The following is a 25,287-nucleotide window of genomic DNA, read 5'->3' as shown; positions in this document are numbered from 1 at the left end:
TTAGAGGAGCCATCATCCCCGAAGCCACTGTCCGTCCTTCTCTCAGGCACTGACCCTTCCAGTCTGCAGTAGAGGTTGTCACAGTTAGGACAGCAGGCTCTGGGGCTCTGCCTTTCACTAGCTCTGTGACTTAAATAGTTATCTTATATGCTCACACCTCTGTTTCTTTCCTTTATTAACTTTTTAAAAAGGTTTACTTATTTATGTGAGTACACTATTACTGTCTTCAGACACACCAGAAGAGGGCATCAGATCTCATTACAGATGGTTATGAGCCACCATGTAGTTGCTGTGAATTGAACTCGGGACCTTTGGAAGAGCAGTCAGTGTTCTTAACCACTGAGCCATCTCTCCAGCCTTTTTATTAGCTCTTAGTATTTTATTTGTATGGGTATTTTGCCTGCATGTGTATCTGTAGCACATGTATGTGCGGTGCCTGGAAGCCCAGAGCTCCTCAGATCTCTGAACTGGAGTTAGAGATGGTTGTGAGCCACCATGTGGATGCTGGGAATCAAACAGAGTGCTCTGGAACAAACCAGTTAGTGCTCTTAACTGCTGAGCCATCTCCAGCCCACACCCCAATTCCCTTATCTGTAGAATGAAGAGAACATTTATAGCTGTGTCTTGATATTGTGTGAGTTAAATGAGAGATGGAGAGGGGAGTCTACCTGTCAGACGGTACACAGTCTGTCAGTCTGTCCCCAACCCCCAGCCCTTCACCCCTTCCCCCTGTCGCCAGTGCCATTAACAGAAAGGACACTCAGTGCATTCTGGCACTCCCTCAGTTAGGAGATGGAAGCATTTCAGAAGATTGTTCTAGGCTTTGCATACAGGTGTCTACATGCACATCGCCAGATATGGATGTGTGTTCCCTGCCAACAGCATAGTGCAGTTCTTCTGAAACATCAGAGAGGAGTTAACGTCTAACAAAAATAGCCATGGGTGACACAGGCTGAGTAGTGGGCCACGTGACAGCCTGGGCTAAACCCTATTTGTCCAGTTAGCTTATTAATTGTCATGGCCGCCCTTGAAGAAAGATACTTTACTACTCCAGCTTCTGTGAACCAGGAAAGGCCAAGCTCCAGATAGCTGACCCCTTCTCAGAATCAAAGGATAGTTAGACTCCCAGACTCACTTTCACCCTGGGAATTTCAGCCATCTGAGCCAGGTTCAGAAACGCCCATGGTTCTAACAGTCACCCCCATTGTGGGTCTGGTTGAGTAAAGGTTCAGGGAACACAGCATGGCTGCCCTGGGCCCTGGGCTAAGGCACTTTCCTCGCCCTTAGACTTCCTGCCTGCTGCTCTTCTGTAGCCTGACCTCTCTCGTCTTTCCTCACAGGTGTTGATTGTCCACACAAACCATCTCACCTCCCTGCTTCCCAAGTCCTGCAGCCTCTTGAGCCTTGCTACAATCAAGGTACTGGACATCCTCTGGGCATCAGGGACTCTGGGGTCCAGGTGGCAGCTGATCCTCCACACCCTCCCCTGAATGTTCTCTGTTAAAGTTCACACCAGATGGTCCTCATAGAATGGTCAGGGTGGTGTTTGAGCAGCGTGTGTTTCTAAGTACTACGGTGTGTGTCGTTGGTAAAGAAACCAGCCCCATTGCCTACCGTCTGAGGTGGGGGCAGTCCTAAACTCAGACCAGGTCAGCAGAAGGGATGGGCGTGATGCTCCAAACAAGAGGGAAATGGAGGGGGCATCCAGAGAGGGTAACTTGACTCCTCAGTGGCCTGTGGACCCCTCCTGGATATGGTGGAATCATAGCTCCAAGGTCAGCCTTTAGTTGTGCTATATGAAGATGAAGCTAATAAGGGTAGGTCCTACCCTAAGAGTAAAGACTGAAAACACACACTCTCCTCCAGTCCTGGTGCCGACAGGTAAGGTTGGGGTAGCCTTTGCTCCATGGTGATTCTTTTGTTTTTAGAGGTGGTCTCACTATGTCATCCTGGCTGGCTATGTAGACCAGTCTTACCTCAGACTCACAGAGATCTGTCTCCTTCCATCTCCTGAGTCCTCAAATTGAAAGTGTGTGCCACCACACCTAACACTCAATGCTTCTTTTTTTCCCCATTTTTCAAGACAGGGTTTCTCTAGGTAGCCCTGGCTATCCTGGAACTTGCTCTATAGACCAGGCTGGCCTGAAACTCACAGAGATCTTCCTGCCTCTGCCTCCCAAGTACTGGGATTAAAGGTGTGCTCCACCATCGCCCAGCAACTCAGTGCTTTTTTTTCCTAAACATTTATTTATTTAATGTGAATACACTATCTTCAGACATACCAGAAGAGGGCATCTGATCCCATTACAGATGGTTGTGAGCCACCATGTGGTTGCTAGGAATTGAACTCAGGACTTTTGGAAGAACTGTCAGTGCTCTTAACCGCTGAGCTAACTCTCCAGCCCCAACACTCAGTGCTTTTAAGAAACTTACTTATTTTTATTTTATGTGTATGATTGTTTGCCTTTATGTATTATGTGCACCATTTGCATGTAGTACCTAAGGAGGCCAGAAGAGGGCAACGCATCTTCCAGAGTTATAGGCTATTGTGAGCTGTTAACAGTTGAGCCATCTCTCTACCCCACATGCTTTTTGTTCTTTATGGTGTGTGTGTGTGTGTGTGTGTGTGTGTGTGTGTGTGTGTGAGTGTGAATATGCTCAGGTCTTCACCATGCAGATCACCTGCTCTGCCTCTGAGTCACACCCCAGACCATGCATAATTTTTATATTCAATAAAAAGAGAGTACTTAAGCCAGACGTGGTGCACATATCTGCTTCAGCTGGTGAAGAGGCTGAAGCAAGAAAGAGAATTGCTCTAGCCTGGGCTACATTGTAAGAGCCTCTCTCTAAACCCTTTTAAAAAAAAAGACTATACATGGGTAGGCCTTTGGTCCCAGCAGAGGCAGGCAGATCTCTGAGTTCAAGGCCAGCCAGAACTACATACTGAGACCTTGTCTCACAAAAAGGGGGGAAGGCAGCAGCTGGAGGGATGGCTCAGTGGTTAAGAGCACTAACTGCTCTTGCAGGGGTCTTGAGTTCAATTCCCATCAACCGCATGGTGGCTCACAGCCATGTATAATGAGATCTGATGCCCTCTTCTGGTGGGTCTGATGACATCAAGAATGTTCACATACATACAATAAATAATTCTTTAAAAAAAAAAAAAAAAAAAAGAGCTGGGCATGGTGGTACGCGCCTTTAATCCCAGCACTCAGAGGCTGGTGGATCTCAGAGTTTGAGGCCAGCCAGAGCTATGTAGAGAGCCTGTCTGAGAAACACGAACAAATAAACAATAAGTAAATATATAAAAGATTATGAGATAGGTTGCTGACCAGTGGGCAGGAGGAAGGGTCACCATGAAACTGCCAGGCTATGAGGTGGCCTTACCACTTGCCAGACTCTGGAATCTGGGATTTTGGAGCCTGAAAGACATGTTTGTTCTGTAGGTTCTGGATCTCCATGACAACCAGCTGACAGCCCTTCCTGATGATATGGGGCAGCTGACAGTCCTGCAGGTACCTCCACTACTGCAGTGAGTCTTCCAGGATTCTGCATGTACTCCATAGTATTTCATGGCTTCCTAGCTTTAGCTTCTCCCCCCAAAAATAAATACCCAGCGGGCCTCCATCTTAAAGACAGATTCCAGGGACTGTAGAGATGGCCCAATGGTTAAGAACACTGGCTACTCTTACACAGGACCCTGATTGGGTTCCCAGCAACTACATGGCAGCTCACAGCCCACTGTAACTCCAGTTTCAGAAGGTCTAATGCCCTCTTCTGGCCTCTACAGGTACTGCACACACGTGGTACACTAACATGTAGGCCACACACTCATACACATAAAATCAAAATACAATGTTAAATCTTTTTTTAAAAGGACACATTCTGTACCTTCCAGGCTCCCTGGTGCTTTGTAGCTGCTTCTGTGCTGTCTGAGTGCTTGGTTTAGGGCTCGCCCTGGGCTAGACCTCCCCATAGCTCAACAGTAGGTATCACAGCCCTCAACCCCTTCTTCTCCACACTGGTTCATGCAATTCCTAGGCATCCTGCAGTGGTATCCATGTTGAGCCCTCCGGTAGGAGTGTGTCCAGGGGCTGGGACATGTGAGTTTTCTCATGTCTTAAATGGTACCACGGCAACCTATACCTCCTTCTCAGGGCTGTTGGGAGAAATAAGGGCAGGCATAGTCAGCGTGTGATGGAGCGGGGCTGAGCGTGCAGACCCCACTGATGTCCCGTGGGGAATTCATGCCACTGTTCTGTTTCTTAGGTATTGAATGTAGAAAGGAACCAACTGACACATCTCCCACGCTCTATTGGGAACCTGCTGCAGCTCCAGACCCTCAATGTAAAAGGTAGGGACAACAAAGCCCTGTCCACGACATCAGGCAGCTCCAGAGTCGGGCCACTGAGTTCACATGAGGGTGATGCTGCAGACCAGACTGACCTCCTGCTAGATTAGTCTGTCTCCATGGCAACCAGAGGCAGTATGTCTGTAAGGAGTTCCATGACCCTCAGAATCAGAGACTTGTGGGGCAGGAGACAGGCCATCATAGTGACAGAATGGAGTGTGATGCCACGCAAGGCGAAAGGAGGTGCCGCTGCAGTGGCTCCCTGTGGCTCGGGACACTGACTGATGCTGGCCCCGTGACTGTGGCTGGCCTGATAAGTCCATGAGGTAGGCAAAGGGTGGGGTTTTCCTAGCTAACACGAGGAAAGTGAAGCTCAGAGCAGTGGCCTGCTCAGGAGCCTGCCACAACCCACAGTGAGGCAGTGACTAGCAGAGGTGCCAGGGTAGTGTTTTCATCCTCCAAAGAGGACTTGCCCCGCTGGCCAAACTCTTCATCTACTCTTGCTGCCCCTGGCCCCTCTGCACAGCGCCAGCTCCTCCTGACGGGAGAGAGTGGTGCTGTATTACAGAGAAGAGGTCCCGGGAGGGAGGGAGGGCCAGGTGTCCTGAGTTGCTTAGCTAATACGAGTGACAGCCTCCCGGCCTCCCATCCCACGTCCTCTGAGTGGCAGGAGGCTCTGGGGCACTGAGTTTGGGTCTCTGCAGACAACAAGCTGAAGGAGCTTCCTGACACCCTGGGAGAGCTGCGGAGCCTACGTACCCTCGACATCAGTGAAAATGAGATTCAGAGACTTCCCCAAATGCTGGCGCACGTGCGGACCCTGGAGGTGAGGCAGGGGCATTCTCTCCAGTGCTGCTCACTGGAGCTGCCCTCTCTTCCTGAGTGCCTAGTCCCAGAAACTCATGTGGAGCTAATAGAGGGACTGCCACGTGAATGCTTGCTATGTTGTGACTTTGTTTCAGTCATGGAGGGAGGGCTCAAGTCCAAAGGGAAGGAGAGCAGTTCCAGAGTGTCCCTCTATGACCTTCAAGCCAGAGGAATGAGATTTGGGCCATAGCCATGGAAATGGGTACATCCTGTGGAGAGAGCAGGACAAGAGAGGGTTGGGGTCCAGGTAGGGAAGATGTGGAGATGTGGGCTTCAGTGTGGCAGAAACTACATCAAATCAAAGCACGGGGGGGGGGGGGGGGGGTGCAGGGCGGGTGAGTGTATCTTGGGACTTCATATGAGTCACCTGAGGGTAATACAACTAAGCTCCTCACAGTAGCCAGTTCACAGAAAAGAATTCCATGTCCTCACAATCTGGATGAGTCTCCATATCCTGGTGTCAACAGGGTTGGCTCCTCTTGAGGCCCTGCAGGGGAGCTGTGTCTATCCTCTGGCTCTGCGTATCTGTCAAATCTCCTCTTTCTTCACCCGTCTGACTGGGTTAGGGTGCACCCTGGCTCTAAACCACGTGACGTTCTGGAGGGCTGAGGACTCCAGTGTATAAAGCAGGCAAGCAGCTCAACCCACCCACTCAGAGACAGTCATGACACGGAGGCTTGCTGCTCCTCTGGCTCTTTTGTGTGTTTGTTGAGACAAAGTCTCATGTAGTCCAGGCTGGCTTTGAATTTACTGTGTCGCTGAGGATAGCCTTGGACTTTTGATCCTCTTGCCTCCATCTCCAGAGTGCTGAGATTACAGATGTGCACCAATACAGATGTGCACCAACACACCCACTTAGTGTGGTGCTAGGGATCAAGCCCAGGGCTTCATGTATGCTAGGCCAGCACTCTGCCAACTGAGCCACCCCACCCTCAGCCCCTCATCCGCACCGTGTGAGCCTGGGCCTGTGCTAGCTCCTTGAACCCTCACAGAAGCCCTGTGAGACACATCCTGTTAGACTTCGCCAGTGAAGAAACTAGGGTACAAACGGTTTTCTGTTCTCCTCAGAGGCCACACAAGCTGGTCTGTTACTGAACATCCCTGTGGTTGTCACCTCTGGAAAGCTTAGTATCCAGAAAGGGACTTATCTGTCACAGTGGTAACAACCTATCTGAGCACCCCAGTCCCCTCTACCCCTTCTCTGGTGAATCACCTCTGTGAGCAGCCGTGTCTACAGGCGAGCAGAGACGGCACATCTGTGTCTGTCACAGGAGATGAAGCACGGTGTGCTCAGTGTCTTCCTCTGTCTCCTGGGAGAATGCTCTTGCTGATAGGAGTTCCTCCTGACTCTGTAGCCCAATTCAGTGGCCATTTAGTCATGTACAACTCTTGAGCATTTGAAAGGTACCTGATTGGCTCAAACAACTAAATGGTGATGTTGAACCTGTATTAAATCAGAGGTAAATAGTCACGTGTGCTTTGCTTAAAGCACGCCCCTGGTCCTGTAGCTGTACTGAGATACTAAGAGTCCTAGGGGAAAGAGGATGTGGCTCCGTGGGGAGCGCTTGTCTAGCATGCCTGAACCCCAGCACTGCAACAACAGAAGCTCAGGTGGGACTCATTTCCCAGCCACTCCTTTTAAAACTCTGGGAGCTTCTTGGCTGCTTGGGCAGACCTTTTCTCGGTGAGAACACGGACGTTGCTAATGGCCACATTGTGTGCCAACTCCTTCCAGTGCTGTCCTGTTACCTACCCTACGTTGTGTCAAATCAGGGATGCTGTATGTGACACTCAGAAAGTTACAGCCCAGCACACCTGAGGAACATGTTTAGGATACACAGCAGACTGTGCTGGGGCTTAAAGCCAGGCTGGGTGTCTGTCTCTCAAGAGACAGAATCCATAGCTACTTCTCCCCAAAGGTAATAGAGATGTTGTCATTCGTGCTGGTGCCCAAGAACTAGTGGCTACCAAGCCAACATGTGGCTCTTTCTTTTTTTTTTTTTTCTTTTGGGCAGTTCTGCACCTTTATTTGACACTCGGCAGGTTAGTTCTCATCCACATTGACCATCTGTAGATTTTTGAACGTGGTAACAAACACATAAGTTACCAATGTGTAGAGCTTGTTTGGTGAATCCTCATCCTCATTACGTTTTCCGGACAAACATACTCGGATTTGATATGGAACATTCCTTATTCCTTTGGCCCAGACGGCTTTATTGAGCCTGGTGTCAATGCATACATCTGGAGTCCCCATTTCCTTCACGGCAAATTTCCAAATTCCTTTGAGTGCCCGGGGAACACTCCATGGTTGCGCTTGTGAATGCTGATGGTGGATTCTCGGGTCACCACCTCACTGATGGCAGAACGGCCCTTTTTCTCGACACCCTTCTTTTCGGGCCCGTTCTGCTGGCCCCACGCAGGAAAAGAAGCCAACATGTGACTCGTATAGCCAAGGTGACCCTAACAAAAACCGAAATGAGGGCTGCTTGTGACAGTGCACACCCGTAACCATGACACTTGGGGAGGCAGAGGCAGGAGAACCATAACTTCAGTGCAGCCTGGACCACAGGACAAGAGTGGATCTGGGGACAGTGACTCAGTGGGGAGAGTGCTTGCAAAGGACCTGGATTCCATCCCTAGAGCCGGTGCTGTAAAAGCCTGGTGCCTGCGATCCCAGCCCCGGGGAGGCAGAGACAGGTGGGTCCCTGGGCCTCACTAGCCAACTAACCAAGTTCCAGTCTGGTGCGAGGCCATCTCAGAAAGTAAAGAGGATGGTTCCTAATTATCAACACTCAGGGTATCCCCTAACCCTGCACACATGCATGAATGCATGCATGTATGCATGCGCAGACAACTCAAGAAATGTAAATGGCCACATGTAACCGTACTGGGCAGTGTGGCCCAGAGTCCACACCCTCAGGCAGCTACCATACTTCACTGATGATAACTAACCTAGGTGGGATTAATGCTCTTTAAATCTGGCCTTCTCTGTTCCCTGGGTGCTCCTGGTAGGCAGGGAAGACAGCACCCACGTTAGTAACAAAACCAGGTGGCTTTCAACTGCACGCTGTAAAGAAGGGGTTCCCTTGTCCACAGACGCTGAGCCTCGACGCCTTGAGCATGGTCTACCCTCCACCCGAGGTGTGTGGCGCCGGCACGGCGGCCGTGCAGCAGTTCCTCTGCAAAGGTAAAGGCAGGCCACCCCCGGTGGCCATCCCCTGCCACCAGGGGGATGTCTCTGGGGACAGCAGAGACTAGCTGTACAGACTGCCTGGCTGGAGGTCAGGGTCCCGTGAGGGAAACAAGTACCATGAACAATCACAGGGAAGTGAGCACCCAGGCTGAGCTTAGGAGAGCTGAGGCAGGCATTGGCTTAGGTAAGGGCTGGGAAAGGCCTGTGTGGGAAAACAGCTGACACCTGAGGGCCAGGAAGAGGGACTGTTTCTAGCACCAGAGGCCAGTGTGTGGGGGCCTAGAGGAGGTAGTAGAGCCTGAAGTATGACAGAGAGAGGGCCAGTGTAGCTGGGGTTTTGGAGGCCAAGGAGCAAAACTTATGGGAGAGGGTAGTGTCCAGCAGGAAAGCTGGTTTTGCAAAGATCACATTGTAAAATAAGAAGAAGTAATGCATCGTAAAGGAGGAGGCAAGAAAGAATAGAACAGCAAGCTAGGCAGGCCCCTGGGTCCACCTAGGGGAAACCCCAGTGGCCTGAGCTTGGAGGAAGAGCAAAGTTAAGTATCACTAGAGACTAAAACCTAGGGCCCCCATTGGTCTAGGAACATGAGGGAGCAGCCTCAGCTGTTGTCAGCTATGGCTCCTGTCACCTGGGACATCCTCAGGGCACAGCCTCTGGTCATGTAAATTATTCATGGTGCAAAGTACAGGGAGGGATGATCTTTTCAATGAGCAAAAGATGCCAGATCTACTGGCCTGGAGCCGTAGGCGACCATAGAGCGCAGAGCACTTACCTGGGATATAAGGCCCTGGATTTCCCCTGAGGAAAGACCCAAACCTGATATCTCCCTAAACAGAAGACAGACAGTGCCAACAGTAAGGCTGATAAGCCTCCGAGTTCACTAAATAAAGTTCTCTTCAGACTGCACCATCTGGGGAAGAAAAGGTCAACCATCAACTCTGCAGTGTGCACCTGTCCAATAGGACTTAGTTTTATTATTATAGCAACTTATTATGTTGGCCTTGAACTCAGAATCCTCCTGCCTCGGCCTCCTGATTGCTAGGGTTGTAGTTTTGGTCCTTCAAAAGCACATTCCCCCCCGCCCCCCCAGGACTGGAGAGACGACTCGGCAGTTAAAAGCATTGGCTGCTTTTCTAGAGGACCTTGGCTCAATTTCCAGCACTGACCTGGCAGCTCAAGTTCTAGGATATCTACTGCCCCCTTCTGGCCTGTAAAGGCACCAGCCATGAATACACAGAGACACAGAAATCACTAAGACAAGTAAAATAGCTTAAGTAATAATAATAAAATTAAAACTTAAACAGGTCCCCGCTGGCCTACTTCCTCCAGCCATGCTCCAGTGTCTACTCAGTAGTTACATTAAGAGTCCATGGAGAGCTGGGCGGTGGTGGTGCACGCCTTTAATCCCAGCACTTGGAGGCAGAGGCAGGTGGATCCCTGAGTTCAAAGCCAGCCTGGTCTACAGAGTGAGTTCCAGTATAGCTAAGGCTGCACAGAGAAACCCTGTCTCAGCGAGACAAGGCAGAATGATCTGCAGTTCGAGGTCAGGCTACGGTGCCTGACAGTCAGTCAGTCTCAAGAGAGACTGGAGAAGCAGCTCAGCTGTTGTGTGTTGGCTGCTCTACATGAAGCCCTAAGTTCAAGCCCTAGTACCACATAATGTGTCTGTAGCAGCCCAGACCTATAATCCTAGCACTCCAGAGGTAGCAGCAGGTATATAGTTCAGGCCAGCCTGAGACATCTGAGACCCTGTTTCCAAATAACTAACTATTTCCAAATAAATAACTAATGAACTATTGCTGAGTGTGGTAATGATGAGTACTTGGAAAGACAGGAAGATCCGAGTCAGTCCTGGGCCAGCCTGGGTTGAGAGGTTTGAATTGGACTTCTATTGGGACCATGAAGTCAGAGATCGATGCAAAAGCAAGAGGAGTTTAATTATCCCAACATGTTGGGGTCACCCTGCTTCCAGAGGGAGATGACCCTGAGCAGATCATAACGGGATTAGATACCTTGCAGACAACTGGAGCAGAATTTGAACAATGGTAACTGCAGGGTACTGTGTACTATCGATGGAGCAAAGCAACCTTCAAACTGACTGTGTGCCGTTCAGGGCTTTCCAAGGGTGGTGGGTTGCTAGTCACAGGTGGCTTTGTTTGACAGTTTGGCTTGTAGCTGTTCCAGGAACTAAACTAGCTCTATTCTTCCTAGAAGGGAGGGGTCCTTGTGTTCAGAGGTTTGTGGTGGGTTTTCCCACTGGCCTTAGATTGACCCCCAACTCTGGCTCTTTCGGGTTATGAAGTAAGTTCAAGGTTAGCTTGAACTATGTAGCAAGACCTTGCCTTCCTCTTTCTCTATATATGTTGTCCGTATGTGTTCAAGTTAAACACTCAGGCCTTCAACTCAGTCCTCTGACCAGACATTTGCCGTACAGAAAGAGAAGCCATGCTGTCTACAGCGGCTCACAGCCACACTTCCCACTGGCGGTGCCCAGCAATAGGAGACTGATGAACTATTTCTTACTCACATGTGAACACCACACTGTACTGAACAGAGCAAACTTTCCAGCATGCTGGAAGAGTCTGCAGGAGAGGAGAGAAGCCAGGCCTGGGAAGTATGCTTGTGCCGGCAGCACCGCCCTGGCTTGTAAGGGTGTCTTCACCTTCAAATGTCCTTCCGGCTTTAGCAGAGCAGATGTCTAGGGTACATGAAGTTCTCTGCCTTCAGTTCCCAGCTGCTAATTATTCTGGGTAGAATAATGCACACCTTTAATTTTTACACCCCTGGGGAAACAGATGCAGGAAGATTGTGAATTTGAGGCCGGCCTGGGCTATCTACTGAGAGTCAATACCAAAGTAATGTTTTTAAGATCCTCTAATGTTTATATAAGCAATAGACATAAAAATAAAGGAGTAAATATGCATATCCTGACTACAGAGCTCAAATATACATGATACAGTATATTTCCCTCCCTAAGGAATTGAACTTGGGCCTTCACACATGGTAGACAAAGGCTCTACCATTCAGTACATCCCAGCCCTTTTTCTGTTTTTCACTTTGAGACGGGGTCTTGCTGTTACCCAGGCTGGCCTTGAACTTGCTCTGTAACCCTTGCAATCATTCTGGTTTCTGGGTAGCTGGGATTACAAGCCCGTGTCACCAGGCCTGACACCAAGCAGTAATCATCAGACAGTAGCGCAGCCCAGCTCAGGGAGATGAGAATGGACTGAGCCAGCAGGATGGCTGCCGTGGGAGAAAGCGAGGGTGACAGGAGCCAGCAGCTGGGTCTCCTGGCCAGCCGGTGCCTCTTCCCCCACAGAGTCAGGACTGGACTACTACCCACCTTCTCAGTACCTGCTGCCAGTCCTGGAGCAAGATGGAGCTGAGAACTCCCAGGACAGCCCTGATGGACCCACAAGCAGATTCTCTAGGGAGGAGGCTGAATGGCAGGTAAGATGAGCTGCCCATGTGGGTGAGCCTGCGTGGGTGAGCCTTCATGGGCACTGAATGCTGCCGGCAGAAGTGTTGAGAGCTGTGCCCACAGATTCTCTCGCAGACCCGTGGGCTCAGCAACCATGGCTGCCCCAGGCCACCAGCTCAGCTGTCCAGGTTTCATCTCTGTTCCCTGAACAAACCATGTCCCCGTCCCTACAGCATTGGAGCAAACCACTCCCACCTGGAACTCTTCCCTGCGCATGCTTTCATTTTCATTTTCATTTTGTCTTAGTAATTTATTTTTTTATATTTTGCCAAGGATGACCATTCTTTTAACTTTAAAAACGTATTATTATTTTCTGTGTGTATGTGTGCATGCACCCACTCTAGCACATATGTTGGGGCCCAAGGACAACTTTGTAGGGTTCTCCTCTGCTCTCTAGTGGGTTCTGGTTGACTATGAGCCATCAGGCTTCTGTAAAGCAGTTTATGCTGCCGAGCTGTCTCTCTAGCCTCTCGTGCATTTTAATTTAATTTAATTTAATTTAATTAATTTTTTATTTATGTGGAGAAGAAGGAATGCACATGAACACCAGAGCCTTCTCCTGTCATACTGTGGGTCCTAAGGATCAAGCTCGGGTTACCAGGCTTGGTGGGAGTAGCCACATCACTGGCCCTGGTTCTCAGTATAGACAATATGTCCTGTGAGCATCACCAGCCTGGGTCAGACCTGCTCTGGGCTCTCTGTGTTCTTCTCAGCAAACAATTGTATGCTAAATAGTTGGGTACAATCCATCCCCACTGCCTGATGGAGCTTCAGGGGAGCCAAGACATATCCTTGTCTCGCCAGGGCTTCCTGACCACATGCCACTCACTGGCCAGGACGGCCCACGAGAGTCCGTTCTAGTGAAGGGGACACAGGTCAGCACCGGTGGAAGGAAGGCTCTCATTGTCCCCAGTTGTGGGCCAGCATGGCACAGAAGGGGGCGGTGCTTAGCAAAGTTTGCCGCAGTCATCTGGACACACCTACTACTGGAGCAGGCAGGACCTGACTGTGCCTGCTCCTGCTCTGTCTCTGATGGCCATGGGCGGGAACTCCAGCTGCCTGCAGGGTAGCTTCAGTCTTCCGGAGAGCTTTGCCATTGTTGCCGGGAGTGTACCTGTGACTGTCTCTTTAGGGAGTTAATGGAAATTGAATAGGAAAGAGCTGACTAAGGGGGGAACCCCGTGCCTTTCATCTGTGAACGCATAGTGCCTGTTGGGCTCTATCTGAATTAATCTCCACTTTCTCTGCAGAACCTGTACAGTACCTTTGTGTTTGCAGAGGTTTGGGTGGCCAGACGGGGGATTGTTTCACAGTCAGGGAGGCAGATGGGTCAGGTTTGATCTTTCCAGAGCCCCAGGCCACCTACTCAGCGCTGCCTTCCAGAGAGAACTGTCTGGAAGGCCTCCTTTCCTTCCTGTGGTGTCAGCAGACAGTGGTTCTTGCTCTGGAGCCCAGGACCTTTGTCTTCTCCTTCTGTGTCCTCATCCAGTGGGGCAGGTTGGGTGGGCTGTGGTGCAGTAGAAACCACATAGTCACGGACCTGTCTTCACCTCTGTTCTTCTCCCCCAGAATCGGTTCTCCGACTACGAGAAGCGAAAGGTGAGGAGTTTTCCCTGCCCATTTCTTCTCCCTGAGGATTGCAGCTCCTCAGAGTTGAGGAGTGGCTTCCTTCTGCCTCTGGTTTAAGCATGAAGGGCAGACATCTTGTCCCCACAGGAACAGAAGATGCTGGAGAAGCTGGAGTTTGAGCGGCGCCTGGACCTCGGGCAGCGGGAGCACGCTGAGCTGTTGCAGCAGAGCCACAGCCACAAGGACGAGATCCTGCAGACGGTCAAGCAGGTGTGTGGCTACACACCAGCCTGCCTGTGTCCCAGGTCCGTGGCCTCCTGGCACAGGCCGTGGTGCCTAGGAGGTGACAAAGCAGGGGATTGCTCTGTCCTGCTGTCCCCTGGGAGCAGGAGCAGAGTCCCTGACTAGACACCCTAGGCAGAGTCCTTGACCACAGTGGACACAGGAGAAACCAGCCCAAGGTCACAAAGGAACCTGAAAAGTGAGATAGGAACTCCACTCCCATTCCTCCAGTCAAAATCCCTACTGTGTGCCTCCCCTGCCACAGGAGCAGACACGGCTAGAGCAGGGCCTGAGTGAGCGCCAGCGCTGTCTGGATGCAGAGCGGCAGCAGCTGCAGGAGCAGCTCAAGCAGACGGAGCAGAGTATCGCCAGCCGCATCCAGAGACTCCTGCAGGACAACCAGAGGTCAGTCCTGGCCAGCCCCCAGGAAGTTCTCTCCTCAGTCCTCATCCCTGCCCAAGGATTCCTCTGCTAGGATCCAAGGAAAGCGTTTCAGTCTGGGTTGCAGAAAACCTGCCCTGAGGCTTACAGAAAGGGGTTCTGTTGCAAGACTGCTTCTGGGCCTTGTTTCTCTGTCATCTGTCGGTGTGGCAGGAGAGGAAACCCTTGCCGGTGCTCCTGTGCCAGGTGACACGCTTACCCAGTCACCTAAGAAGGGCTTTCACCATGTCACAGGAGAGCTAGAGGGGGTTTCCCAGCCCAATCAGAGCTCCTGGGTGATGAGCTCGGCCTGTGTGGTGAGGTGGGCAGCCTGGTTGGAAGCAGCATTGTTGGTGCCCACAGGACCCATCTCTGGTTTTTCTCACAGGCAAAAGAAGAGTTCTGAGATTCTGAAATCGCTGGAGAATGAGAGGTAAGTGGGCCTCTAGGACCACATATCTCACAGCTCTGGGGGACAGATGCCCTGGGTGCTCACAGCTCTGGGGGACAGATGCCCTGGGTGCTCACAGCTCTGGGGGACAGAAGTCCTGAGTGCTCACAGCTCTAGGGGACAGACGCCCTGAGTGCTCACAGCTCTGGGGGACAGAAGTCCTGAGTGCTCACAGCTCTGGGGGACAGAAGTCCTGAGTGCTCACAGCTCTGGGGGACAGAAGTCCTGGGTGCTCACAGCTCTGGGGGACAGAAGTCCTGAGTGCTCACAGCTCTGGGGGACAGAAGTCCTGGGTGCTCACAGCTCTGGGGGACAGAAGTCCTGGGTGCTCACAGCTCTAGGGGACAGACGCCCTGAGTGCTCACAGCTCTGGGGGACAGACGCCCTGGGTGCTCACAGCTCTGAAGAAAGGCAGCCATAGGTCCCTCCGGCTTGTACTGGGCAATCTCCCTGATGCTCTAGGATAGAGTCACCTCTTAACATCTAATTAGTAAGGATTCTTTTTGAGTTTCTTAAAATATATGTGTTAGGAGAAGGATGAAGAGAGTGGGGGGCATATGACCCATGGAGGTGCAGCGAGGCCTGGGGGCAAGGGAGATGCCTCTGGGGGGTCCATGTTGGGAATCCCTTCCCCCTGAGGGACCAGCCACACAACAGTATAGTACAGGATAGAGTTTATTTAGGTCATGGGAGAGTTAAGAGGGTAGTAGAGGCTGGGGGGGGGGGGGGAAGAGGAGTAGAGAAGAAGAGGTGGGGCCATGAGCATGTGGAGAGAGAGGGGGAAGAGAAGGGGAAGAGGAGGGGCAGGGGTAGGAGAGTAAGAGAGGCAAGAGAGCCAAGAGCAAGAGAGAGAGGAGGGGGTAAGCACCCCTTTTATAGTGTCAGGTCACTGGGGAGGAGCATACCTGGCTATTGCCAGGTAACTGAGGGGTGGGGTTTACAGAATCCCAACATTATGTATCCTTGTGAAAAACCTCAGAAATACAAAGGAAGAAAGCTGGGTCTGTAATGATCATCTTTACTTCAGGTATAAAAGCATTTTAAAATTAGTCCAGGTGTGATTGTGCATGCCTTTAATCCCTGCAAGAAGGAAATAGAGGCAATTGGATATCTGTGAGTTCAAGGCTGGTCTACATAGTGAATTCCAGAACAGCCAGAGCTACATAGAGAGACCTTGTAAACCAAAATAAATGAATGAAATTTTTAAAAATCCGTTTGTATAAAAAAAGAATTGATACCTTGGTGACCCAATCAATGAGTCCCTCAAGTAAGTGAAGTATTTGCCTAGAACTTTACACATCCCTGTCTGCTCTAAACCCTCTTCAGAGCCTTGAAAAGCCCAATACAATACAGTACAATACAAACAGCAACTCTGCTCCATTAGGAGAAAATACTCTCAAACCTGTCCAGACACGGGGTTGGTTTTTTCAAGTGTTATTAGTCAGCAGTTGGTTGAATCTGCAGACACGGAACCCACAGATACACAGGACCCCTCCATTGCTAGATGTGAGGGGTTAAAGCAAAACAGCCTCCTCACTCGCTCACTCGTTCTTGGGATGTTTCGCGTGTGGAAAGCAGAGGGACCTTCCCAAGGGTTGCCACTGGGCAGCTGTGACAGACATGAAGTACAGATGTGGCCCTTGCCTTTTCTCTTTGTCCTGGGTTTTTACCAAGTTGGCTACTGTGAGACGTGCCTGGCATCAGGGAAGTGGAAGCAGTTCAGAGGGATCAGGAGTTCAAGGCCAGCTTCTGCTGCAGAGTCCCACTCCACATCGCACCAGAAAGGGCCTGAGAGAGGACTCAGTAAAGAGTTGCCACACAGACATGAGGACCAGAGTTCAAACCCAGCCTTAGCACCTACATAAAACCCAAGCATGGCCATGCATGCCTGTAATTGTAGGATGAAGGCAGAAACAGGGATCTGAAGGGCTCACTGGCCAGCCTGCTGAAACTAATGAGCTTCAGGTTTAATGAGAAGTCCTGTCTCCAAAACTAAGATGGAGAAAGATAAAGGAAAACATGCAACATTGACCACGGGCTCTGCAAACACATACACGCACACGCATGTACACACATACAAAGTGAGGCTGAGCATGGTGGTGCATGCCTGTAACCCTAGCATTCAAGAGGATCACAAGCTCAAGACCAGCCTGGTCTACATGGGAAGTTCCAGGCTAGCCTAGGCTACATAGTGAGACCTGTCCAAAAAAGAAATGAATAAAATTTTAAAGGAGAGGAAGGAGAAAGAAACAAAAATAAGTGGTGTTGGGAAGGCCTGGCCTCTTCCTTCCAAGAGTATCTGCTGCTGTGACCTGAGTCTCCTGGGACCCTCCCCTGCCCCAGTCATCTTAGCCCTCACCGCCTAGGAAGGTCTTCAGGTGCTCCCTGGACTCTGCCTTGTCCAATCCAGTTGTGTGGCTGTTGAGGCACAGCTGACCAGTAATGAGTGCCACCATCCATTCAGGCCTTACTGACAGTCCATATCTGGAACTGGGCTAGCGAGGCCCAGAGGACAGCCCAGTATCAGTGACAGCAAATAGAGCTTCCAGGCTAATGTCTATTCATGCACCATAAGTGGACTTTTTTTTTTTTTTCCAAGACAGGACTTCTCTGTGTAGCCATGGCTGTCTTGGAACTCCTGGCCTCGAACTCACAGACATGCACCTGCCTCTGTCTCCCAAGTGCTGGATCAAAGGTGTAAGCCATCACTGCTGGCTTTGGGGAGATTCTTGTTGAAATGCATTTGAAGAATGAATGGATGTGTTTTGCTCTTACTTTTTTTTTTTTTTCCCTAGAATAAGAATGGAGCAGTTGATGTCCATTACCCAGGAGGAGACGGAGAACCTCAGGCAGCGTGAGATCGCTGGTGATTTGCGGGAGTGTTGTGGGCAGAGCTTTCAGGTAGACCTGTTACCTGTGCAGGGCACTGAGTGTCCACTCTGAAGAAGGACAGCCAAGTCTGTCATGGAGTCTCAAGTTTTCTGTCTATAGAATGGGAAAAACACAGGACTTTCAGGAGGATCCCAGGGGTCAGGCCTGGGCATGTCACAAACTTAGCTGCTCTGGCTCCTGCCACTTAGAGCCAGCATCAGCCTCACCTGGGCTTCTGGGCAGATTGCCCCTTCTTGATTTGCATGGCCCTGAGCTCCATGTGACACCTGCTCCAGACAGCCAGGGTCTACGGAAGGCCTCTGTGGCAATGCCTCCCCTTAGTTAAAATGTGGATGGGCTGTCCTTATCTTGGGCCTTTGTCATGGAAGGGCTTTCTGTGTGCCAGACTCAGAGCCAGACACTTGGCATATAGGTGCCCACCACACCTCCAGAGGGATCAGCCCACTGACAACTCTGTTCAAGGTCACTAAGCAACAGCTGTGGAAATCAGATAGATGTTGATTAAGTTAATTCCACAGAGACAGGACCAGCATCCAGGGGTTTGTGTTTTCAAGCCTTACAGACTTTCTGGTCGCTGTTATTTTGATTGAACCCAGGCCTTGCACAGGCTAGGCAAGCCCACTACCCCTGAGACACACCCAGCCCCTACTGCTCTTTCTTTAAAGATTTGTTTTTTATTTATTTTATGTATGCAAGTACACTGTAGCTGTCTTCAGACACCAGATCCGATTACAGATGGTTGTTCCAGCAACTACATGGTGGCTGATTGAACTCAGGACCTCTGGAAGAGCAGTCAGTGCTCTTAACCACTGAGCCATCTCTCCAGCCACTTCCTCCCCCTGCCCCGTAGTACTCTAATAAGTTAAAAAAACAAATCAACAAAGGAGCTAGAGAGCTGGCTCAGTAGTTACTGCTTTTCCAAAGGGCCTGGGTTCTAATTCCAGGACAGTCTGTAGCTTAAGTCCCAGGGGATCCAGTGCCATCTTCTGGCTTCCACAGGCACTGCGTATACATGGTGCACAGGTGTCCAACTCAGAGATCTTCCTGCCTCAGCCTCCCCAGTACTGGGACTAAAGGTGTCAGCAGCACAACCCAGCAGTGTAGACATTTCTTAAGGCTGGGCGCTGGTACTCATCTGCAGTCACAGAACTCAGGACGCTGGGACAGGAGGATTGAGGGTTCAGGGCCAGTCTGGGCTGTCTAGGAAGACTGTCAAGGAGGGAAGGGCAGAAGGAGGGACCTTAAGAATGACTATCCACCAGCAAGCAGGTGAACCCTGTGGGCCTTACCCAGGGACCCTAGCCTTTTCTCTGTGGCTCACACCCATCTCTCCACAGCTGCCATGCAGCAGATGCTGACCGAGAGCTGGAAGAGCCGGCTCATGCAGATGGCCTATGAATCTCAGAGGCAGAGCCTGGTGCAGCAGGCCTGTTCCAGGTAAGGTAAGGAGCGTGTGTTCCCAGGTGAGGGCTCTGAGGCAGTCAGCTGGGGGGCTAAGACTGGAGCAAGAGCTGGACATTGAACTCTTAGGGCCACCCCAGGTTTGCTCACCTTATCAAGGACAGGTGACAGACAGACAGCTTCCACAGGCACTGCGTATACATGGTGCACAGGTGTCCAACTCAGAGATCTTCCTTTGGATTTTCCCATCCAGACTCATGAGTCAGGGTTAGTCGGTGATAAAGTGAAGGTGGCCCCTCTACCTTGAGCCCATTCTGTGTGCCAGGTGTGTGTATGTGTGTAAGGATAGAAGTGTCACCTGTCCCTCCTGCTTTACATCAAAGCTGTAGGCTAGGGACACGGTCACAACACAACAAAACTAGCAACAAAATCTCTGCTGGGCTTGGTGCTTGTAATGCTAGCACTTGGGAAGTAGAGGCAAGAAAACCAGGAGCTCCAGAGCAAACCACATCATGAGTTCAGCACCCACGTGAGCTCACTCCCTCTCTCTGGAGAGATGGCTCAGTGGTTAAAAGCACTGGCTGCTCTTGTAAATACTCCTGGTCTTCATGGGAATTGCACACATGTAATGCACTCATATATGTAGGTGAAATACTCATGCATATAAAATAAATTTTTAAAGATTTATTTACTTTATGCATGTGAGTGTATGCTATCACTGTCCTCAGACACACCAGAAGAGGGCATCAGATCCCATTACAGACGGTTGTGAGCCACCATGTGGTTGCTGGGAATTGAACTCAGAACCTCTGGAAGAGCAGTCAGTGCTCTTAACCACTGAGCCATCTCTCCAGCACCTAAAATAAAAAATTTTTAAGTCTCTAAAAAAAAAATTTCTTTGTTTTTTTAAGACAGGGTTTTGCTGTGTTGCCCTAGCTGTCCCGGAACGCACTCTGTAGACCAGGCTGACCATAAACTTAGAGATCCAATTGCTGGGATTAAAGGTGTCCACTACTACCACCCAGCCAAAAACTAAAAATTAAGTTAATTTAAAAGTAACTCAGAGCTAAGACTGTAATGTTTGGGCAGCCTGGGGTTACAGGTTCTGTGCCAGTTACCAGCCTTGTTGTAGGGCTATACACAGAGTGAAGCAATGCTGGGAGGATGCTAGATGCTAAGTGGATCACCGGGGCATCAGGAGGTGATTAGGCAGGAGCCCAGCATCCACTTCCGGGTGTGTTGGGAAGGAGGTCCAGTAGACGATTGAACCCAAGGCCCAGTGACACTCTGCCAAATGGAAATTCTGCCACCCTCCTCGACGTCCATGAGACCCTGCACGCTTCTCTCTCCTCCAAGGTGCCCAGCACACAGTAAGTGCTCAGGAAATCCGCAGTGAGTAACTGTGCTGTTTTTCTGGCAGCATGGCTGAAATGGACAAGCGGTTCCAGCAGATTCTGTCATGGCAGCAGATGGATCAGAACAAAGCCATCAGCCAGATCCTTCAGGAGGTGAGCTCTTGCCTGGGGCCTGACTGTAACCTCCTGTAGGGCTCCAGGGGTAGCCTGTGGTCCCTGACTCTAGAGAAGCACCCTCTCCTCTCCCTGGGGACAACATTCTACCCTGAGTAGGGACCTCAACCAAAGGGCTTGGTGTCTAGAAGTGAAGCTGCCCAGGGGCCGGGGCAGGGCCTCTGTCTCCTGTTCCCCACACACTGTGGCTCTCTGCAGCTTTCTCCTTTGCCGAGGCTTAGCCGGTGCCATGTGGACCCTGAAATGGACCAAGCAGGGGCCCCACTGTGCTCCCCTAGCCTTCCCCTGAAGCCCTCGGTTCTTCCTGCTTGTCGTGGGCTTTGCGTTTGGAGTCATCCCATCCCGGCACCCCCTCAGCCGGCTTTCTCTCGTCCCATCCTACCTCCATCTTCTCCCAAACTAATATGGTTTACTGTCTGGGACTTGTCTGCTGAGGACCCTGTTTCTCAGAGAGGGCACCTGCCTGTGGCTAAGGTCTGGCTGGGGATCTGGGTAGATTTGGCATCTGTCACCACTTCCTCATCTGTGAAATGGGCAGCAAAAGCCCACATGCTATCTGTTCTAGAAATGCAGTGTCCACTGCCAGAGAGGTGGCTTGGTGGGTAGAGGGATTCCCTAGCATACCCAAAGACCCAGTTCCATCCCTAGCACCGCATAAAGGGTATGGCAACACACACCTGTAATCTTATTGTGTGGAAGGTGGATTCTGGAGGACTGGAAATCAAAGTCATCCTTAAATTTCAGCTACATAGGTAGACCCCCCCTGGGCTACATGAGACCATCTCACCTCAAAAAATAAATAAGAAAGTCTATGGGTGTTGTGGTGCACCCCTTTAATCCCAGCACTGGGGGGAGGGGCAGAGATAGGTAGATCTCTGTGAATTGGGGGCCAGCCTGGTCTAGAAAGCAGGTTCCAGGACAGCCAAGGAGGCAGAGAGACCCTGTCCTAAAAACTAAAATAAATAAGTAAAGCAAGGGGGGAAAGGAAATTGAGTGCATAGTGTGAGGAGCAGAGAGCATGGGAAATGATGGGTCTGACTTACCATGGCCACTGACACAGGGATGCCAGGTATTCACTCCTGCTCACCATGCCCTTCCCGTTCCCTAATGCCCTCGGGGCTTTTTAAATACACATGCGTGAAATATGTATACCAGTGTATTAATATGTATTGTATATTTATTCACATATAATATATACATGTATATGTGTTTAATATACATAAGCACGAGCTGGAGATATATATATATATATATATAGAGAGAGAGAGGCATAAGTATAATATACACATATATGGTATTCTATAAATATATATTTTAAGTGTAGCATCCACATATTAGAGAAAACCATGATATTTATTTTTCACTTAATGCAGTGATCTCCAGTTCCACCCTTCTTCCTGCTTACACATCTTTATGGCTGTGTAAGCTACCACAGTGTAAACACCACACTTTCTACCCAGTAACCTGTCAGTGTACATTTTGTGTAACAGTGGCGTTTCTTCTTTGATTTTGTTGTTGGTGATGGTTTTGATGGTCTCTCTGTTTAAGAGAGACTATTGAAGTCGCCCACTACTTTTTCTTAGTTCTGTTTATGAAATTAAGTGAACCAGTATTTGGTGCATGTGTACTTGTAATTGCGATATATTCTTGACGAGTGTTTCCTTATTAGCACTTTGACCGTGTCTCATGGGTTTTGACTCATCTTGGCTTGGTGTCTACATTTTCGGGCTTGAATGCCGCTGCTGGTGCTAGCAGCTGCTTGCTTAGGTTTTCATATGTTGGTTCTGTCTCTGCTGAGGTGTCTTTCTTACAGGCAACAACAGCTGAGCCTCAGATTTACATTTAAATGTGGAGTTGGTGAGACTTGCTGGGCTCTTTGCTAATGGGCTTTGTTCTCTTTCCCCTCACTCCTGGCAGGGGCTCAGGGGCTCTCCTTATGTGACTCTTCAATTCCTTCTTCTGTTCCTCTCTTGGAGTTTAGTTTCCTGAGCTCACGACTGTGTTGTTTTTCTTTCTTCTTAAGGATCTGTTAATTTTACTCTCTCTAGCACAAGTAGGATTTACTTATGAACCCTATGCAGTGCAGGCTTCATTGTCCTGAATTGCTTTAGTCTCTCTGTATCTTGAGAATCTCGTGCTTCCCTGGGTTTGAGGGTTCCGCTGAGTGCTGGTGTGATCTCCTGGGTTTGAGGGTTCCGCTGAGTGCTGGTGTGATCTCCTGGGTTTGAGGGTTCTGCTGAGTGCTGGTGTGATCTCCTGGGTTTGAGGGTTCCGCTGAGTGCTGGTGTGATCTCCTGGGTTTGAGGGTTCCGCTGAGTGCTGGTGTGATCTCCTGGGTTTGGGGGTTCCGCTGAGTGCTGGTGTGATCTCCTGGGTTTGAGGGTTCTGCTGAGTGCTGGTGTGATCTCATTTTGCTTTTAATGAGTGAGCTCATGTTTTCAATCATTTTTAAAAAATCATTAAGTGTGTTTATTTGGGGAGGAGCACACAAGTGCCTGTCATGGAGGTGGGTGTCGGTTTTCTCCACCGTATGGGTCCTCCGCACCTTTACCTCCTGAGCCATCTTGCCTGCCTTTATCAGGATCTTCATTTTGTTTTGTTTTGTAGTCTTAACAGTTTAGCAGCTAAGATGTCGGTTACTTAACTTCAGCTTTAATTCCCTGAGTGGGCTTATGCGTCAGTTCTCATCCCGCCTTTCGTCCCATCTTAAGTTTGGTCTTTGGATCATGCCCCAGAATTTCTGACTTTGGGGTCATATATGTTTTTGTTTTAATTTTTTAAATAATTAATTTAGGAGGTATATGTATATGGCATATTTGTACACATGTGCATCCAGATGACTGGATGTGTAATTTACTGGATGTGGAAACTTACTGAAATTTCCAAGTCAGACATTTCCGTGACTTTTGTTTTTTTCAGAATCTCTTTCCATGCTGAATTCCTCATCCAGACCTAGAAGTGGCTTCTTTCCTTCATCCATTCACTGATTATATTTTTATTTGATTAAAACAGTCATTGATCTTTTCTACAGTTAGACTTTGAATTCTTTGCTGGCGTTTCAACCACTTCAGTGTCTTTGACTTGTGTTACTAGGGAGTGATGATGCTTTGGAGTAGTCATGTTTCCTTGAGTTTTGAGTATCTGTGTGTGTGTGTGGGTGTGTGTGTGTGTGTGTGTGTGTGTGTGTGTGTGTGTGTGTGTACACACGTGCACCCGGTGACATACACATCTCTTGGATTAGGAATTAGTGGTTTAATATGAGCACCTCCTTAGCACCTGAGATATCTTTGGTATTCAGTTTCTACTGCCATGGGGGATGGGGAGAGATGAGTGGATAAGGCTGTGCCTTATTCTTCCCTGATGGAGGCCCCAGGACTGGAGGCCCCGCTTTGTGCTTCTGTCCCCGGTGTTCGGGGCTGACCTTTCTCCACCTGTGGTTTCTGGTGCTCTTCTCCTTTCCCAGAACGCCAGTCACCCTGTCTTTGCTCAGTCAGCACCATGTGGATGCAGATTCTGATCAGCTATTTGACCTCAGAGCCTCCATTGCCCAGACTCATCTCTTTTATTATTTTAAATATATAAGATAAAAAGCTACTTCTCCAGCTGTGTGTGGTTGCATATGTCTGTAATTCCAGTGCCCAGGAAGTTGAGGCAAGAGGATTGTTTTGAATTCAAAACCAACTTGGGCTACATAGACCCTGCATTGAAAAGAGAGAGAGAAGAGTTATTTTTCTGCCCACCCAAGATTTGTACTCTACGATGTTTTTAGGCAGTGCGGCTCCCTCGTGGCTGGCACGTGCACCCTCGGAAGAGTCAGGGGGCGTGGCCTCGTCTGAGTGGCGTGCTCATTGTCTCTTGCAGAGTGTGATGCAGAAGGCTGCATTTGAGGCTCTCCAGGTGAAGAAAGACCTGATGCATCGGCAGATCAGGAACCAGGTGAGCGCTGGCCGGGCCACCTCGTCCTGCTCCCGCTTGCAGACCTGGCTCCATGGCTTACCGCTTCGGAGACCTTCTTTTCCTCAACAGTCATCACTGGGGCTGATGGTTTGTGCCTTGAACAGCACTGAAGGTGGCGGCTTCATCTCGGAGCCTGGCCAGAAGCCTGCTGGGCAAGTGCTGTGTGTTTCCATAATACCTGGGCTGGAGAAAGAGCGGTGCACACATGACTCTTTGGGAAACGTGCCAGCTCAGACCCCAGTACCTGCATCAGTTCCAAATGACACATGGCTTCTTGGGGTGGGTTGGATATCCCAATTGAGGGGAAGCTAGGTCTGAAGACCTTCTAAGGATGGACCCTGGCCTGGGAGGAGGAGGCCACCCTCTGGTCCAGACCCTGCTGGGCAGAGTGGGGCTGGGGCCAGAGGCACTGCAGGCTGTCAGGCTATGGGAACACACGCTTCATACTCACATGGAATCCCACAGTTTTGCATGCTGTTTTTCTTTTTTCTTTCTCTTCTTTTCTTGTTTGACTTTAACCAACTTAATTTTTTAAACCTCACTCTTTAATTTCAATCCCACATTGCCAGACATGAAGCTCATTCCTCTGACCAGGGGTTGGTGGCATCAGATACTCAGGATTGGAAGAGGCCACAGGGTCATTGGCTAGCATGGGGTAGAGAAGTCACTGGCTGCAGGCTCTGAGAGCCATGTGGTGACCCCAGATATTCTCAATGGCCCTGTTCCACTTCAGACCCTCAGTTGGGATATCCCAGGAAAATGGTCTCTCATTTACCTGCTCTTTGTCCTTGGGCAAATTACTAATTACACTGAGCATCAGTCCTTGTCCTTGTAACGAAGGCAGCAAAACACGCCAAGAGCCAGGAAGCTGATGATTCTGCTGCAACCCAGAC

The 25,287-nt window shown here is 50.0% G+C and overlaps 1 protein-coding gene and 1 pseudogene across 2 annotated transcripts in view; one reads left to right on the top strand and one right to left on the bottom strand.

The window, feature by feature from the left end:
* The window catches only part of LRSAM1 (leucine rich repeat and sterile alpha motif containing 1), a 39,780-nt gene that overhangs the window by 4,017 nt on the left and 10,476 nt on the right, over positions 1–25,287 (top strand). Inside the window, exons 6-19 of the mRNA XM_080927899.1 lie at positions 1,341–1,418; positions 3,447–3,515; positions 4,270–4,354; positions 5,056–5,177; positions 8,315–8,405; positions 11,732–11,862; positions 13,463–13,492; positions 13,610–13,732; positions 14,010–14,149; positions 14,553–14,597; positions 17,411–17,481; positions 18,845–18,944; positions 20,329–20,416; positions 24,299–24,373. Of these exons, the coding sequence (XP_080784025.1) occupies positions 1,341–1,418; positions 3,447–3,515; positions 4,270–4,354; positions 5,056–5,177; positions 8,315–8,405; positions 11,732–11,862; positions 13,463–13,492; positions 13,610–13,732; positions 14,010–14,149; positions 14,553–14,597; positions 17,411–17,481; positions 18,845–18,944; positions 20,329–20,416; positions 24,299–24,373 (1,248 nt within the window). The remainder of the gene's footprint in view (positions 1–1,340; positions 1,419–3,446; positions 3,516–4,269; positions 4,355–5,055; positions 5,178–8,314; positions 8,406–11,731; positions 11,863–13,462; positions 13,493–13,609; positions 13,733–14,009; positions 14,150–14,552; positions 14,598–17,410; positions 17,482–18,844; positions 18,945–20,328; positions 20,417–24,298; positions 24,374–25,287) is intronic.
* LOC308428751 (large ribosomal subunit protein eL31-like) lies at positions 7,263–7,654 on the bottom strand (annotated as a pseudogene). The gene has a single exon. The product of its transcript is annotated as a large ribosomal subunit protein eL31-like (transcript).

Source organism: Micromys minutus (genome assembly GCF_963924665.1).
Source record: "Micromys minutus genome assembly, chromosome: 13".
In the NCBI taxonomy this organism is placed as follows: Eukaryota; Metazoa; Chordata; class Mammalia; order Rodentia; family Muridae; genus Micromys; species Micromys minutus.
This window is presented reverse-complemented; position numbering and strand designations above follow the sequence as displayed.